This window comes from Fistularia commersonii, chromosome 4 (genome assembly GCF_037954325.1).
Source record: "Fistularia commersonii isolate RoL2024-O1a breed Wild chromosome 4, RoL_Fcom_v1.0, whole genome shotgun sequence".
NCBI lineage: Eukaryota > Metazoa > Chordata > Actinopteri > Syngnathiformes > Fistulariidae > Fistularia > Fistularia commersonii.
The window spans coordinates 5912010-5927885 of NC_141287.1; the positions used below are offsets into that span (position 1 = coordinate 5912010).

At 46.2% G+C, this 15876-nt stretch overlaps 1 protein-coding gene across 2 annotated transcripts; it reads left to right on the plus strand.

The window, feature by feature from the left end:
* The first annotated feature begins 108 nt into the window (after nucleotides 1-108).
* On the plus strand, nucleotides 109-13254 carry efhc2 (EF-hand domain (C-terminal) containing 2). Of its 2 annotated transcripts, XM_086144875.1 has the most exons (16): nucleotides 109-191; nucleotides 897-1085; nucleotides 1270-1420; nucleotides 1508-1731; nucleotides 1875-2126; nucleotides 2681-2788; nucleotides 3392-3530; nucleotides 4205-4370; nucleotides 4467-4609; nucleotides 5026-5222; nucleotides 5336-5469; nucleotides 5877-6071; nucleotides 8328-8420; nucleotides 8530-8626; nucleotides 9117-9333; nucleotides 9573-13254. In XM_086144875.1, the coding sequence occupies exons 1-15, from the start codon at nucleotides 150-152 to the stop codon at nucleotides 9291-9293; spliced, it is 2307 nt and encodes a 768-aa protein (XP_086001001.1). In that variant the 5' UTR covers nucleotides 109-149; the 3' UTR covers nucleotides 9294-9333; nucleotides 9573-13254. The 2 variants fall into 2 exon arrangements, with proteins under 2 accessions (XP_086001001.1, XP_086001000.1); XM_086144874.1 differs by having other exon boundaries at nucleotides 9117-13254.
* Nucleotides 13255-15876: the final 2622 nt, after the last annotated feature.

The following is a 15876-nucleotide window of genomic DNA, read 5'->3' on the forward strand; positions in this document are numbered from 1 at the left end:
CTGTGGGAAAATCTTTGTTGATGACCCTTCCTAGTCTTGCACAAGACGGATCCTCACGATTGCTGTCACCATGGTTACCACTGTTCACAACAAAGGGACCGTGAAAGTTGAATCTATTCGTCCGGATTTATAGTTTTCTACGTTACACTATGGCTTTACCTTTTCTACCCGGATATTCGCACAATAAACATGTAAGTGTGATGCGTTCTCGGCATTCCCTGTCTGAAAATGCTATCAAATGATTTGAAAGTTAACAAACTATCTCGGAGGTTTCAGTGACCACTTTCCTATATCGGAGTGATAGATTCGCCACAAAGTGTAGTTACACGTTGTAACATGGTAGTTATTTCATCTTTCTCGATTTATATTTTCGAGAAAAAACTGTTTGATGTGCGAGATGGCGCTTCCCAGCAGCGGTCAGACAGCAACTCTACAAACTCATGAGCATTTGCATGAACTCTTTCATAGTGTAGATGCTGCATCATTGAAATGTTTTTTTGCACTACCCTTTCTGCACCCTGTAGCCCCCCCGACCTCCTCAATTGCGCAATAGTTTTATTCATATCAGTGCTTTTCCTCTCGGCTTTTCCCTTCAGGGGTCACCACAGCGAATCCGTTTGTTTATATGCATATATTTATATTGCTAAACATTTTCTCTCCAGGACACCCCGCTTTAAAAACTTGCACTAGACTGCATGGATTTTACAAAGTCAATCCTATTATGTTTTTGTACCCATTTCCTGCACATTCTTCCATGCTGCCGTGACAATTGAATTTCATATCCATTTATTTTTAATTACTAATTTGTGACTAATAATAATCCATCTTGGATTACCAAACGATATGGATAATTCAGTTATTAATGAAGAGAAGTCCCCGCCAACTCTATGTCACAGCTGCCGAAGGAGCGCTCCCATAAATCCCAACATTTTGACTACAACAATGGAGTCCCAATGCTGGTTGCTGATGGGAAACCGGGCAACGAAGGAGAGACGCTGATGGGCCAGAAGCTCAAACCCAAGTATTCCTTTTCCCCCAACAAACAGATGTGTGACTCGCCTCCCTGGCTGGCCTTTGACAAACAGGTGAGTTGGGGAAACCTGCTTCACCTCATGACACTTTTTATGTGAAATAGATAAATGAATTTCCCCGTGAAAGCTTTCAAATAAACACTGAAATGAGATAAACCTTTGTATGCATTGTGTTTTTAGACCGTACGTACTTTGGTAAACCTGATGTAAAAAGAAAAAGTCTATTTTGTTCCTCCAGGTTCTGTGTTTTGAGGCGTATTTTCAGGAGGTCGTACCTGAGGCCCAGAATGAGACACACAGAGTCAGGAGGTGCAACATTTACTTCTATCTGGAAGATGGCACGATACAGGTGGTGGAACCGCGGTTCAAGAATAGTGGCATTCCTCAAGGTGGAGAACTGACCGGTTCAATGTGATGCGGCAAGATCTCAGGTGTCTTAATCCTAATACTTTTTTTTGCGTTATTTTCCGCTGTAGGAACACTCATTCATCGACAGCGCATCCCGTTGCCTCCCCCGGATGATGAGCAGTTCTACAACGTTCTCCATTTCAACGTCAACCAACAGATGGTGCTGTACTCTCGCCTCTTCACCGTGACTGACTGTGACGCTTTTACGCGGAACTTTCTCACCAAACTCGGGGTGCGTCTGAATGACCCCGTCGCCATACCCGATGACCCCTACATCAGTCAGCGAGAAAGGGTGTGTTACCAGTTTTATCGCGGCAAAAACCATTTTGCCAAAAATACATTTTTAAAATACAATATTTTTTGACTCTGCCAACACTGTCCTGGAAAATATGTCCCACAATAGTCACTGTGTCTGACGTCATATTGCTAATCCAGATTGAGAAAAGCATGAATCCCCTTCGGCCCTACGAGAGACAAGACAGACCGGAGCAATTCCTGGATCACGATCGCAAAGTCCTGCGTTTCTTCTGCTCCTGGATCGACCCTAAGGACGTCCAAAGGGGTCCGCGGCAGCTCGTGCTGCGGTATTTCTTGGCTGACGACACCATCGCCATCCACGAGGTCAACTCGCCGCGCTCCGGGAGAAACGCAGTGTCCAAATTCCTCCACCGCAGCAAACTACCAAAGGTGAGGCACCAAGTAATAATCCAAAAAAAAATTGAAAATAATCAAATTTGTCCGATGTAAATGTAAGCAGAAATGAACACTACACATCTGTGTGAATATTCCAAACTAAATTGGACTGTTTTTTTTTTTTCTTCTTTCCGGTCAGATTGCCCGGTGATCCCTTTCTGTTTATTTTTTAATGTTCTCTGGTTACGGTCCCCTCGGCGAGCGAGGCCTCGTTCACTCTGACAGGATTGTTCTAGCATCAAGTGTTCCTCAAGCATTTTGGCTATCGCCCACAGTTACTGACTGAAGCCTAATTTATCTTGAAAGGCTGCCAGGCTTCGCGTGTGTGCGTGCGTGCATGTGTGTGTGAGAGCGCGCACGTTTGTTCTCTGCTCAGCACTCGCTGTTTGTTCTATCGCCTTTCATTAAATGTCAGCCTTAAAGGTTGAACACAACCCGCCATCCAATGAGAAATCGGCACGTCCACGGCGGCAGATCAATCCCCGCCCCCCTCACCCATTTAACGCTCTCTGTTTTTCTTTCCGTGGTTGTTTACTATCTCCCCGCAGCACGGTCCCACCCAGATGAAGAAGCCCGGAGAGATCACACGCCGCACAGTGCTCAATGTGATTTCCTCCACGAGTCAGGGTGACCGCTACTTATTGGACAGCCTCAAAGTACGTTTTCTCACGGCTCCCGGCTTTATCCGATATAACGTCATCAAAACTAAATAAAACCGTGTCTGGCCAGACGGAAAATGAATTGGTCGTCGGTCAACCCGGGTTTGAAGACGCCTCGGTTCGACTAAGATCATTTTTTTGTTTTTGGTGATATCTGGGAGGGTTTCTCCTCGCTCTGTGTGAAGATACCTCCGTGTGAGGTCTGAGCAGTCGATAAAGAACTTGGCTGACCTCTACGCTGTAGCACATTTGTGAAAAATTGCAGCGTTGTCTTCATGCCAGAGCTCATCATCCGGCGCCGATGCCCACCCTCAGCCGGAGCAAATCTCTGTGCGTCCAGATTCCAAAGTGTTCCCAGATAAGTGAAGGCTATTATGGTAATTTGAAAAATCTGACCGGTTTCTGAGTGGGGTGTTCATTATTCACACGCGTAATGATGGGCTGTCCACTTAGATTTAGTCACATGGTGTACCCTGTGAGTTCTTTTTTTTTTTTTTTCCTTACTTTGAAACTCAACCTTTAAAAGTGTGAGCGGTAATTATTTACAGCTATTACCAACAAGTGTGGTCTTCCCTCCGTCTTCTTTCTTCCCCTTCACAGACGGGAGCTGTCACTGAGGAGTTTTACACAGACAGTGAACTGATGATTGGAAAGGAGGTGAACGTGTGGGGCAGAAAAGTGATCATCGCCGACTGCGACGACTTCACCAAAGAGCACTATCGCGCAAAATACGGCATAGGTAATCCGAACCGCGATGCCGTGATCCCGGGATGAAATCGGAGGCGGCTTGAGCAAAGTTGTTTGCGGTGAATCTTCACCACTTGGGGGCAGTAAGAGCAAGCGTCATCGCCGTCGACCTTCCCGAGAGTCGACCTGAAATCTACAGCTGAGGAAACGTTTGTTTTTGATATCCGTCCATCGAAAGATCCCCCCGGTTATAAACCGAATGTCCCGTCTTCTACGTTTGCGTGACCTAGTCACTACTTGCTTGATGGATATTCCAAACGAAACCGATTAGTGAGTTCAGCACCGGCGACATAGGATACTCGGGCCTCCGACGCCGGTATTTCTCCCCGGCTCCACAGCTGAAGGCTTCAGGGACACAGGAGGTTCGCTGCTCCCCGGCAGGAGTAACCCAAGCTGGGCTGGGATGAGTCTGCCACCCTGGGCAGGTTTTGGGGCTCCTTGCATTAGTCACAGCAGTAAAGTAGGCAAAGCCCCCAGTGACAGGCCACTATGATGGAAGGTCCTGTCTGACTCTCAAAGGTCGGAGGTCATCGCGGGGTTACAGTCGGCCCAGGCCGCCGCTCTCCCTCGCGGATGGATTACCTGCCCCTCTCTAATCATTGAAGCTCTCCTCCTTTAGTCTCTCAAGTGTTTTGTCTTTTTTTTTCTGCCTTTCCCCCCCCCCAGAGGACTTCACCCCTGTGCCGTGCAAAGCTCCCCCGGCCCCTGAACTCCCGAGGCCCGTGCCTCCCTACAATGGCTACGGCTCGGAGGAGGACTCGCTGAGCTCCTGCCGGGGCCTGATACCCAAGCCGCCGCAGAAAGATTTCCACAAATTTATAGAGAAAGACAGGTTGAATGAGTTCCAGTCAAGGTCACAATCAAATCATATATCGAAATGTATCTGTTTGCAGACTCCATCGCCGTAGCGTGCTTTTTGTGACTCTAGACGCGGCCTTGAAAGTAATGTGCTGACGTTCCGCGCCAAGATGGTGACCGCAGATGAAGTCGACAGAGACCGAGTCTTCATCGTGGCCTTTTACCTCAGCGACGACTCCATCAGCGTGTTTGAACGTGCACAGAAAAACACAGGCGAGACAACCGGACCCGAACATGAGATCTGAAACTCTCGTCGCTAACATGACATTTGCCAGTTTCCATTTCTACGCTCTTTTATGAAAACAGATGGTGTTTAGCTCAGAGCTACGTTCCCCGGTATGGAGGTATTCCCATCATTATAAACCAACATGACAAGGTTTTTTTATAACCACAGATAAACAGTTTGCTGTGGGTCTCAATGGATCTTAGTATTAGGTATCCAAACGTTTGAATTCATCCCAATTGACAATTGAATTGAATTCATAGCTTTAAATGTACATTTCTGAGTCACATCAGGTATCTCCGGATGCTTTTAAAAGATGGAAAAAGAATATCGATCAGGATCAGTTCGTCCGAAAAAAAAATAACGATCGTGATTAATTCTCTGCCTCTGTCACAACGTGGCCCAGGAGTACTAGGCGGGAAGTTTCTGGAACGTGGTCGCGTGAAAAAGCCGGGCCAGGAGTTGTTTAAGAGCCAGCCCTCCGAGTTCTTCACAGCTCAGGATCTGTACATCGGCGCTTCTCTCTGCCTCAACAGCTGGCGCTTCCAGCTCCTACAAGCCGACGAATACACGTTGAACTACATGGAGCGACACGCCGAGGAGGTGCGAAGGGAGGAGGAGTATGGTTTACACTATTCGGAGTTTTCGGTTGTGCCGTACTTTTACTTTATCCCGTTCTGATTTCACGATTTTGTCTCTGTGTTAATCATTTCAAGTTCCCCAAAGCCAATGTAGGCAACATTCTCAGTAAACTACGCTCGCTCCCAGCGGAGAAACAGAGCGAGATGAGGAAGTTTTTAGCTCTCGCTGACCCCAGCAACACCGGATTCATCCAATATGAGGCATTCAGGTGCGGTCCTAAAGTACAGTTCTTTGCCCTTATGTTTCTTTACAAGCGTCTGTTTACTTGTTTCATCCATTAATTTCCTCACCCTTTTTTACATTTCCAACCACAGCTGTTCAGTAAGGATCAATTAAAATAATCCAGATTGTTCGACTAATCGAAAACCTCAAAAGTAACATCTGATTATCCTAAAACTCAATGAATTAAAAATGATAAGGAGTACATGATAATATTAATAATGATAATAATGTTAACTGATGCTGGTGGTAATGTGCTCTTTCTGACCGATTTTAATGAAATTATTTAAATATTGGCTGAAAGAGGTTCATATATTTCATGAGCGTCACACTGCATGTATGTGTGACACTTAACGGATATGGTTATGGATATTTGTTGGATTGTATGCACCGCAGGCGTCTGCTGTCTGGCCTGGAGTGCCAGCTGTCAGAGCACGAGGTGCTGGTTCTGGCCCGATCTTTCGCAGAGCTCAAGCAGCCCGAGGTGGATGTGGGTCTGATGTTGGCCGTGACCCAGGACCTCCTCAGGAAGAAGCGATTTGAAGATTTCCCAGACATGACCAGAGCCTTCATGCAGCGCGACCGAAACAAGTAGGCAGATGCTTGCACATAAACCACAAACATAAACACAGCAGATGTTGGCTAAAGAGGACACACACACACACACACACACACACACACACACACACACACACACACACACACACACACACACACACACACACACACAAGCAGGCAGATAGCATCACAACAAGACATCAATCGTGCAGCCAGTGGCCCGATATTTCAGAGCAATGATTAGTTCCAGCAGTGTGAGAGTCCAGCATTGGAACCAGATGGACCGTAAAGACCTGAATGGCATGTAGCCGAACAGCACAGAGGAACACACACACACACACACACATACACACACACACTTTCTCTCTGTCATCTCATTTTCTCCCTCTTTAGGTACTAAATCACAAGTTGTCACAGTTTTTAACTTTCTTTCTTTTTTTTTTAAATCCAGCTACCTACATTTCTTTCTCAAAACTGAGTTATTTTTTCCTTTCTTTGCAAAATCCCCACAGCAGCAATGTGGGCTAGTAAAAAAAATGTAGATTCTATCTGTAGAAACTCTTATTCGTAACTGTTCACTTTGTGATATGTTATTGGTCCATCCAGATTTGTTTCCTCGTGCCTGACATTTAGGTGCTTTTCATTATTTCAATCAGTATATTAGAGCTAATTCTTAATTTTGTGACATTTCACTGTAATACAGCGGATTATGTTGCATACGGTAGAATAATTGAATTTCGCATCTCTATTCACACTTGTGGGAAAGTAAAGATAGAAAAGAAAAGAAAATCCCTGGGCAATTCTTTTCGAGCACAGCACCTGTCTGTGCTGCTGTGCTCACCAGTTCATGCCATCTATACACTCTGGAGGGAGATTGCGTCAGTAAACAGCGATTCACTCCAACACGGACTGACACCCGGGGAGGAATTACTTTCCACGTTTCTGGAAAGTTCAGGTCTGCGCTATGTTTCTCTTGGATGCCATGGACGGCGTCTGCGTGGGTTTGCAGAGGCCAGCCAGGTATCGATCAGAGACAAACAGATGTATAGGAGGCACGGAGGGAGGAGACGTATATATAACTCGTGCTTCCGTGCTACCTGTGGCGAACCCCATTACCGGGAATTATTTTAGCCGAGGCCAAAGTCGGCGGCGTTAGCGGTAATTCTAAAAGAGGAGGAGGGAAAATCAAAGGTGCTAAGATGGTATTGTGATTCAGCTGTCTGTTTTAGACAGCTGTAGACTTTTTTAGATTTACAAGTCTTTGTTATCGTGGGGCGAATGTTCTCGATTATCACAAAAATTCTGAGATAAAAGGGAGAATGTGCGCTTGAGGGGAATTTTAATTTACTCAGCTGCAGTTGAGTGAACTGCAAGGGTATATTAAGAAGGTTACACGCGAGAACTTTGTTTAATCGCTTGTACTGCAGAATGACACGTTAACCAAATGCAGAAATGGCTATTTATTTTTGTGAAATAGCTCACTGAATTGAGCCAGAAAAAATAATTATGAAAAAAAAAAACAACCAGGCAGATTTAACTGCACACTGTACACTGCTTGAAACAGAAACTCTAAAAAAACAAGTGGGAGCCGATCAAATCAGAAAAGCGGTGACCCAACAAGAGACGTAAACACGGATTGTGGATGCTGCAAGGAAAAACCAAACAAAAGACAGGAAATCAAAACGCAAGGATGGAACTTTCAAATTAAAACAGGAAACACCCACATTGCAGTTAAAAAAATAAATCCGTGGGGTCGCCGCTCTGTCAGATCATCTGACCGTGTTGACACCCTCCCATTGTGTCAGATTGTTCATCACCCCTGTAATGAAACGGTATGACAAGAATGACCCATTGGACCATCTGGCATCACCATGGAAAATAGCTAGGAGAGAGGACACGTTTCCCCCGCTACACACAGACCATCACACACACACACATTATCGTAACACAAATGCATCATGCGACATTGTCCAAAAATAATATTGTTATTTCATATATCAAGACATTATTTGACATGGTGGCTCACGTTACGACAGATGGGGTGTTTTCCCCGACGCGTTCGGCATGTCAGCAACGACGATGATGCATCACGCTCAGCTGTTCCTATGAAGATGTTAAATTACTGTGAGTGTGAAAATGCAGATTATTGTCAGTTCAGATGAGATTCCATAAGCTTTGTTTGTGAATCCCCCTCCTCTTTGCTGACGTGAACCCCCGATTTGCCACGTGAGGCCTCCAGCTTTATTCATCCGTGCAATACCTGTGTGCTTCTTTCTCTTGTGTCTCCAGGACTGGCCGTGCGTCCTTCACAGAAACAAGAACCATCTGCAAGGCCTTCAAGCTTCCCTTGCCGGAGAACTTACTCGGAGATCTTCTGCGCAAGTAAGCGCCAGTTACTTGCACAGTTTTTCGAATATCTTCTCGGCATGATGCTATCCCGTAGCCGTCGTCATCAGGAGGCGTTTTGAATGTAGATGCGTGTGTGCCGCAGGTATGCCGACGGAGAAGAGATTGACTACAACGCCTTTCTGGCTGGTATTAACTGGTTGGGGCACCCTGCTCCTCCTGTGGTACCCAACACTTTCACGGTAAGAGAGGTGTATGTCGGTCCTACGCGTAAAATAAGGGCACTCGAGATGAAAAAATGATCGAGAAAGCCGGGGAGTAATTGTTAAAAGGAATATGAGATCAGATTATTATGCTTGGGAAAAGGGTGGTCAACAACAAAGGAAGTGGCTTCCTGAAGCTGCCCTTTTCCTTTTCGCATTTGATATTTTCTTATGTAATGCTGATTTAGTATGCGATCTAAGCCGAACCAGGTGAGGCGTGTGCGTGCGGACGCACCGTATTCTCAATTTTCCTCTGTTGTCAGTTTCCAGCTGCTCTTTTGTCTCACTGGTTTTTGAAATAAAAGCAGCCCCTCCAGTTTGTGCACAACCATCACGTTCCAAGTTTTCACATAATGCAACTATGACAAGGAGGTTGTTTTAACCGGCCCAGAGACTAACTTGCTACTGGTCCGAGCTCTGGGGTGTAAACACAGTAGTAAAACCTGTTGTCTTCTCCTGTTGTCACCAGTTGGACATCAAGTCAGGACTTGAGGACGCCGGCCCGCGAGTAGCGAATGTCAAGTACAGCTCCCTGTTGTCTGACGCCCTCAGCCTCCCCTCCCACGTCGCTAATCCGCCATTAGTCCCGTCAGTAGAAGGTGGAGGAGAAGAACCGATGAGCTCCTCCGACATGACGGAGCATTAGCGCACCAGACTCTGCCTTTTCATTGCACCTTTAAATAGAGGTGTGTAAAACTACAAGGAGCTGGAAAGCGCGCGGCCGTTGGAAAATTTTGTGTTTTTTCTCGTAAATTGTTTGGCGTTTTACGGTTTGTTTACGCTCGCGCAAATAGAATGAGCAGTTCGGTTCGGGTCTGAGTCATGACACTGAAATATGACCGGTATCTTGCAGCTCCGTCCGCGTCGATACGGATGAAATTGCTCTTTGAACACGCTTTGAGTACAATGCGCTGATTCACACCAGGTAAAGCTGTCAGCCCCCTGCTGTAGGAAACGACAGATATGGACGACTTCCACCGCTCTTTCCAGAAAAACCCGGAATGAACACGGGGCCGCGTCTTTGTGTCTTCATCATCGGCACCGCATCTACCGCTGGGGCCGTCAGCGGAGAAGCGAATAATAGCGAAATCTTTCATTTATCACCCGGCGGAGCGGGATATATTCTTTGAAGCTTACCTCAGTCTCACGGGGTGAGTGCAGCTCATACTTTATCATGTCTGTACTACACTTATAAAAAGAATACTGTGAAAGGTTAGAAGCGCTTAAGTTTCTGAGCTTCAGCAAAGGGGCTATACCTCATTATGTGTCTAACAGTCAGCGGTTAATATGCTAAAAACAACACATTGTTCAGGTTACAGAGCCGCTGTAATCAGAACCTGCGTTGCAAATTCTGCTAAGGGGATAAGTCAAACATTAGGTAATCACTCCCCTCTGTGTAAGCAACGCACGCACAAATCAAACACACACCCTTTCTGACTCACCCCCCCCTAAACACTCCGCACAGAAACAGTGCATTACATCAACCGGGGCATTATCAGGTCCTCACCTGCTTTCACGCATACTAAAATATTAGCCGTCTGCCCCCTCCTACGCACAAACACACACACACACACACACACACACACACACGCACCGGTGCAGAACAAAGGGTGACGCGGGTGCAGACGGCTGGCGGAACGTTTCACCATTTCACACATTGTGCCAGAGAAAGAGGGGAGCAAGAGACAGACTTCCACACACCCCTCCTTGGCCGGCCCGCCACTTCCTGTCAGTCTCCATCTCTTCGCTTCACACAGCCGCACATCCTATTTTTTCGCCCCGTCATGCTCCGTGGCAAAGCAACTGCAGATTGAGTGACTGGCAGTCTCAACTTTGATGTTGCAGGACGGTTGCAACACCCCATCTGTCGCTCAAGGTCCGCTTGGGCAGTTTCATATACTGCTCTTAGAACACGAGGACGACGTTATTCTAGATTTTTCCTCACTATCTACAGTATATTGCTTATTCTACACTCGGGGTTGCAGGGGGGCGGTAGCCTATTGGGCGAGTGACGGGGTTCACCCCGGATCATTGCCGGTCGGTCATAGAAAGCAACATAAAGGGAGATACAACCGTTCGCTCTGTCAGTCATACGTCATATAGAGACATAAAACCATTCGCAATCGGGCAATTTTGGGGTCTCGTATGAACCTACTGCATGTTTTGGACTGTACAAACCCCACAAAGGAAGGCTCGGGTTGGAATCGGAAAAGCGGCCTCATTAATGGTGAGCCACTAAGCTCACCATTAATGATTCATTAACTCATTTATTCATTCAGCATCTATATTGCTTGTTTGCTGGAGCCGATCGCAGCCGTCATTGGGCGAGAGACGGGGTTCCCCCTGGACCGGTTGCCAGTTGATCAAACAGAGATATACAACTGGTCACTGTCATTCACACGCTTGTGCAATTTAGGGTCTCCAATGAACCCGCTGTGTTTTTTGAACTGTGTGAGGAAACCCATGCAAACACAAAAGAACCTGCAAGTCGAACAAGGGAACTTTTGGGGAGCCCTAACCAGCGCACCAACCCCAACTTAAGATGTACCGGTTAATCAATCCCGAACATTTCGATTCACCTCGACAAATATGGAAATCCCTTCTCCGGCCAAGAAGTTTTTCAAACAGCTCTCAGTGGTCGATTTGGAAGCCCAGGTTTTGTTGGACTGAGTCAGATGACTGAGGGTGACGGCGGGCGTCGCAACTGCAACAGTGTGACTCATTTGTGGAAAATGTATCACGCAAAGGAACAATTTTAACCACATTCATTGCCATATATTTTTATATCACAAATGCAGTTTTGTCAGTGTGCCGTTCTGTTGTGTTTGTTCCCCTTTGATGTTGGCATAGCAACCGTACAAATATAAGGTTGTCACCGTTAAAGGGATAATTGATCAGAAAGTAATGGATAAACAGTGTAGATAATGAATTAAGGAATATTGTTAGTGAACCGGGCATACTTTTGATTTTAAATGAAATATGAAAACGGGCCGATGACTTAAGGTCTATATTGTTCCCTATATTCGTTACGCATTCTCACTCTATTTCTCTTTTAATCAACTCCTGCTGTTTTAAATAACTTTAAAGCAATTCTTGCAGTTGCAGGTCAATTCTTCCTAATTTCACTCTGATGTCTTTTTTTTTTTTTTTTTGCTAAAGCCTTATCTAATTGCTCGCCATTTTATTTTAGCCCATTTCTTGATCCTTTTTTGATGATTTACAACCTCACATTTACAACTCTTTAATGTCAGAGGCGATGAGCAATTCATTCACAGATACCAATTCTGTTTTCCATGAAAACGAACTTTCCTTTAAGTTTCTTAAAGTAAAATAAACCTTCAAATTTCCCTTAAGGTTCCTGTGATTTTATCTTTAAACAGCTTTTTGTTAGAAATATATTAAGAGAGCGCAAGCCAGAAAGTACTTTACTTGAGTTAACGGCACCGTGTTCACCGTCAGTACACACCGAACCGGGTGGATCACATTTCCTAACAGTTTGTCCTCCCAGCATGCCATGTTTCCACCCGTAACGTGTAAACAACACGGAGAATTGTAAAGAATCTCTTCTCTTGCTCTGCTCCCCACCACTTTACAGTTGTTTTGCTCAGGACCACCGCTCTGTAAAAACTGATATACAGGAAGGCCGTAAATGTCCCTTGTGGGTTGAGGGGATCGACGAGCGTGTGTGTTTGTGTGCATATGTGCGCGCATGATGCATGCAAATACGCCTGATGGGCTTAATGCAAGTCTGATGGAGTAACAGCTAATCTATGAAGTCTAAACAGATATCTGAGAAGTAGAGGGGAAAAGTCTGTTTACTGGCATCCTGCCTTCCTTTTCTCAAGACAACAAATCCTGAACCTTGAAGCAGACGCACACTCGCAGCGCAGCGCAGAGCACCTGCGTTCTCATGCATTTTTTTTCTCAGAATTGTTCCCCCGGAGCTGCAGTTCTGGGCCCGGGGTTCACTCTGAATACAAGTTTATTGAGAGGGGAGGATTTTAAATAGTTTTGAACAACACCGCCCACCGAATACCGCGAGGATTTAGACTATCGGCCGCCCACTTGATTGAATTCCACCATGAATTTGTCAGGTGAGCGTTCTTTCTTGTTTGGTTACATTTTAGGGAACTGTATCTCGTATCGGGGGAACAAGACGGTCCGTGGGTTCGATTCCTACACGGCGGTCTTTCTGTGTAGCGTTTCTCCTCTGTCAGTGTGAGTTTAACCGGGTTCTCTGGTTTCCTCTCACAGTCCAAAAGCACACAGAAGGTTCATCGGAGGCCCTCCGGTGAGTTAGAAAGAGAACGGTTGTGTCTCTCTATTTGTGGTCCGGTGATCGAGTGGCTGAGATGGGCTTCACACACCAAATGCAGGATACGCAATATGGATAATCAATAAATAAATGTACAGCGACACCTTGGGCTTTGAGTTGAACTTGTTCTTTCACTCCATTCGTGAACCGAAATGTTCGAGAAACAAAATAATTTTCCTTGTTGAAATGAATGAATTGATATGTTCTCCAGCCCACAATTGAAACCTTTTCATTTTTTTATGGGTTTATGTGTGGCAAAAATACAGAAAGGAATTAAAGGTAAACTTAATTATTTCTGTGCTTCTGGTGTTTTTTTCTCCTCTCTGTCACAGCGCTTGGCTAGAACAGTGACACCAACACCACTCTTACACGTAGCTATTATTTCCTTCAGATCTACTGTAAAACGCTCAGGCCTCTTAACACCAGTATCACTAGTGCTTTCTTCTGAGCTAAAATGAGGGCTAATTTAATGCAAAAAGCACATAAACGGCGTATCTAAGAGGAGAACGAGATGAACGACGACGCTTACAACGCCGAGCTCTATGCACGACCTCCGCAAGGCTACATCGTCACGTGGCGGAAACACCGTAAGTTTTTTTGTTTGTGAGCTTGCGTACCGATCGCTTGTTCACATGTCGGTTCAAAACTCATTCGAAACTGTTTCCGGTTGCTCACGAGCCGAGGTTCCACCGGATGTTCTAAGACGGTATCGGACAACCACACAAGAGGAAGCTGCCGCCGTCCCAGTAGGACTGGCTGGTGTTTGTTGTCTGCAGAGGTGGTGTGAGTAACGCACAAGTGTGTAAGGCGGAATTTCTCATTCCAGTGATTCCTGTGTGCCTATGGGCATTGGCACGGAGAGGGGCTTAGACCCCACTTTGCGAGGTCAGCCGCCGCCTCAGGTACACATGGGGAAATACTTATCCGCTCCCTCATCGATCTACATCGTTGTCCGCCTTCTTTTTTTTTTTTTTAAACCTTTCTCTCTTTCTCCGCTCTTTCTCTAAGCGAACCGTCCAACATCCGAACACGACTAGGGCTTATTCTTTTTTTTTTTTTTTTTTTGGACACAAGTGTTAAGATCATCAGCTGCCATAGGTCCGGGAAACGGCGCATCAACATCGCCAACTGAGAACCGTGGTCGATGCCCGTGTTTTTTCTCTTTCACCAGACATTATCCGCCGGTTCTGAACACCAGTATTTCCCCCCGGCACCGAGGACCTGGTACGCTCATCACGCTGAGGTTGTCTTTGGCAGCTGCGGCGACAATATTCTATCAGGTCAAGAAGAGAGAAAGTTATTCTATACCGGTTGTAAATTACAACTATGGGACTATTTGGGTTAGACTTAACGCTCCCAGTGGAGGCCATATTTGATGCAAAACACTACTGTTTTTCTGCTGAACACTGATCCACATAAATCTCCCGAAATTATACTGCCTGACCTGTTTTTTTTCATGTCGCTTAAAAATAAGAAGAGTCAATATGTTGCGCGCGGCATCGAATAAGGACGTCGGCGAATCGGGAGAGGGCTGGAGAGATTGATATTCGACCGGTTCCGACCCGGGAGAAAATTCAGGAATGCCATTCATGTATCCACGCAAATTCCTCTCCGTGGCCAGTGTCAGACATCAGGCTCGCAGGCCGGCGAGCGCAGCGAGACCCCGCCCGGCTAATCCCGTCCCATGTCTCGTCAGGTCGCATCACATCGGCGTTCTCGCTGCTGCTCACGGGGACGGCGCTGATGTTTGCGCGATCCTGCAGTCACCGGTATACGCTGATGTCATGATGCCGCAAGATGAGCTGATCGTCGGCGGTTGTAGCCGCGGGTTTGGGGCGAAAACAAATCTAAAAAGGTGGTTGTTTAATTCCAGCTTATTATCGGGCTGAGCAGTCGGTTTCTTAATCCCCCGAAATCTACGACTCCAACTTGATCCTCTCTTTCTCTCTGTTTCTTTCTGAGGCTTCACAACAAACTGTTTGCCGAGGTGCTCGAAAAGCCGCTTCAAATGCCGGTTTGTCGACTCACTTTCGCTCAATCTATTTTCTGGCTTCTGCCTTTTTCCTCTTTGCCTCCCACCCCACCCTCTTCCCCTCAGCATATGGGATAAACATTTGGCTTGGCTAAAACATTCTCTTAATGTGATATTATGATACATTATCTGGAGCCATTTATTCGCTGTCACCACCTCTCGTGTAGATATAAGCCGAATGACCCGAGGAGAGGCGATTTGATTCTGTCCAGGTAAGTTATGGCCGTTTAATTTGACACTGTTCGCAGCTGGGGGAACATTTACAACACCTGAAAGTCTAATAAGAACACAAAGCGTGTTTATGCGAGTCTTTCTCCCGGAGCCTGTTGGCGGTGTGTACATTTTCACCCTCTTACGCTGTTGGCTGTAAATTGCCCCCTGATCCAAGGTGTCTGTTTGTGTGTGTGTATGTGTGTGTGTGTGTGTGTGTGTGTGTGTGTCAGGGAACAGAAGGTGAGAAATTTGGGGGTCAGCTGAGGTCTTTCAGGTAATTGTGCTTCTTAAACTTTTGACCCGCTAAGCCCTACTTTGTGTGGCGCAGCCCGCTCCCCCTTATTTCCCCCGAGAATTCATTTTCCCCTGCATACCAGGACGTGTGTGTGTGTGTGTGTGTGTGTGTGTGTGTGTGTGTGTGTCGGCATATGCTGACCGTCCCACAAGCGCCATGTTATTCTTTTTCACCTATTTTGGCATCACGCTCATTGACATTAGCACTAGCTGACAGCCCGTTTTGTAGTTAAACCGGCCTCGAGAAATACAATGCAACGTGGTGCCCTCTCAAACGTTCCCCCTCTCCGCTTTCTGCTCGCGTGAAACAATGCATCTTCAGTACTTTGCGGTTTTCTCACCACAAAGTGCCTTCTTCTCTTCCTCTGCGCCCCG